At 47.0% G+C, this 1,980-nt stretch overlaps 1 protein-coding gene across 2 annotated transcripts in view; it reads left to right on the top strand.

Moving 5' to 3' along the window:
* The window catches only part of ccdc107 (coiled-coil domain containing 107), a 23,205-nt gene that overhangs the window by 15,581 nt on the left and 5,644 nt on the right, over positions 1–1,980 (top strand). The window contains exons 2-5 of one of the 2 annotated variants that reach the window (XM_005944957.1): positions 479–675; positions 753–822; positions 904–994; positions 1,175–1,284. In XM_005944957.1, coding sequence (XP_005945019.1) covers positions 479–675; positions 753–822; positions 904–994; positions 1,175–1,284 — 468 coding nt within the window. Of the gene's footprint in view, positions 1–475; positions 676–752; positions 823–903; positions 995–1,174; positions 1,285–1,980 lie in introns of both variants that reach the window. The other variant, XM_014340938.2, reaches the window with a different exon arrangement.

A 1,980-nucleotide genomic window follows, 5' to 3' on the forward strand; every position in this document is an offset into this window, starting at 1 on the left:
CACACACACACACACACACACACACACACACACACACACACACACACACACACTCTCACTCTCATTGGACTCCTTCACACAGTAATCACACTTCTTATGGTGATCATGGGTGCCTGTTCCAATCCAGTCCATAAAATGTGATGCTGACATTTGTCTGTCATCGTCACCTGTCAGGAAACAGCCTGAAAGTAGCTGTTTAGAGATGAATTATCACTAAGTAAACTATGAAAGGCTGTAAAAGCAGGGTGGTGCATGAACGGCCTTTAACAGCAGATGATTGCACTATAAAAACTCCTACTGTCAGTCATACAGCACTACGTAAACATGTGACTTAAACCCCTACCGAAGCTTGTTGGTAACACCCCTGACCCTCACCTCACTATCTGCTTTAAGACAAACGATTTGGAACGGTGCTCATGTGCCATGAATACGGTTTCTTAGCGTGTTTCTGACGTCCGTCACGATGTTGTGTCAGCAGGCCCAGCGCGAGGTCAGCCCATCAATATGAACGGCGCCGGCCAGTCCCCGGAGAACTTGCAGCAGATGAAGAAACGGGTGGAGCAAGAGCTGAAGAGTGACAAATACAAATCGAGCAGCAATAAGGGCTACGTGTTCACGCTGATGCCGCTCTACGCCATTGGAGTGGGAGTGTTTGCAGCATACAAGTTTTTGAAGGTAACTACGTACACTGCAGCACCTCAGGTCTCGGATAGCATCTACAGTTTGAGCCGTCATGTTTGTTTTTGTTCCAGATCAGGTCTACAGACGACAAGGCCCAAAAGGACAAGTTTGCAAAAGGGGCCAAAAAATCCATGGAGGCAGGTGTGTGTCAGGATTTGTGTTTGCACGTTTTATTTGGTTTCAGTCGTGGTTTCCCCATCGTGTGTGTTTGCTTTCATGCAGAGAACCAGTTGAATGAGCTGGAACAAAGGCTTGCACAGACAGAGAGGATGCTCAATTCCATCCTCACCCAGCTGGACCCGCTGACCAACTGGTGAGTGACCTTCCCAGTCAGGTTTCTCCAGGTGTTCCCCACACAGCTCTCAAACATGACTCTAACCCGCCTGCAGGACGGCGTGGAGCTGATCACCTGACTTTAGTTTCATGTAATAAAACGGCCGTTATGACAAACACAGACCCTGTGAGAATCGTCTCTTCTCTTTTGTTCCTCCAGCGTGAAGTCGGTGGCCCAGGAACAGAAGAATGAGATCATGTCTCAGCTGCAGACCATTCGGTACCTGATGAAGAAGAGAGGAATGGACTGTCCACCCCTCCATGCCACCAGTGGGTTGTTTGTTTTTAACCGTGCAGCATAATTCAGTCACTTTGTGGTGATCAGAGTGAATTTGTCAGGTGTTGCAGACCTGACTCTGGACTGTGTGGTTGCTGTTTGCAGATTGTGTGCAAAATAGAAACACATCCCAGTTTCTATTGTTCTTACTGACGAATGAGGAGAACGCTCTCAGTGTTTGATTTACACTGTTACTGCACATCGTCGATGTTTGAAGGAGCGTGATATGTTTGATAGTTGAGAACAATGGTCCTCATTAACAAAGCCTGTTTTGTTCTTGCTGTCGTGTCATGTTAGTGAATTCGACCGGCCTGTGGAATCTGCATATTGTCTGCACGTGACACGCCCACATGTCTCTGTATAAGCAGAGCTGACCCACCAGAGGAGAAAGAGTGAGTGGGGAAAGTGACCCAGACAGGCTTTGTAAAAGGGTCCACGCTGCAGCGAGGACATCTTTTAAGAGAGGCTGTGGCTGAAATACAGGATCACTCAAAGCTGATGTTACTGTAGTGATGGTGACATTTGTTCGTACACATGGTGAGAGGCACTTCTAAGTTTGTTCACAAACTCAATAAATTCAGGTGCAAAAGTCTGAATAAATCACTGATTGCTTAAAGAAATGTTTCTACATCAGCGCCTGCACAGATCAGTCCATGAGAGGAAATCTTGATGCAGTGCACCGTAGTGTA

This window comes from Haplochromis burtoni, unplaced genomic scaffold, assembly GCF_018398535.1.
Source record: "Haplochromis burtoni strain Fernald_Lab_line unplaced genomic scaffold, NCSU_Asbu1 Contig_427, whole genome shotgun sequence".
NCBI classification, from domain to species: Eukaryota; Metazoa; Chordata; class Actinopteri; order Cichliformes; family Cichlidae; genus Haplochromis; species Haplochromis burtoni.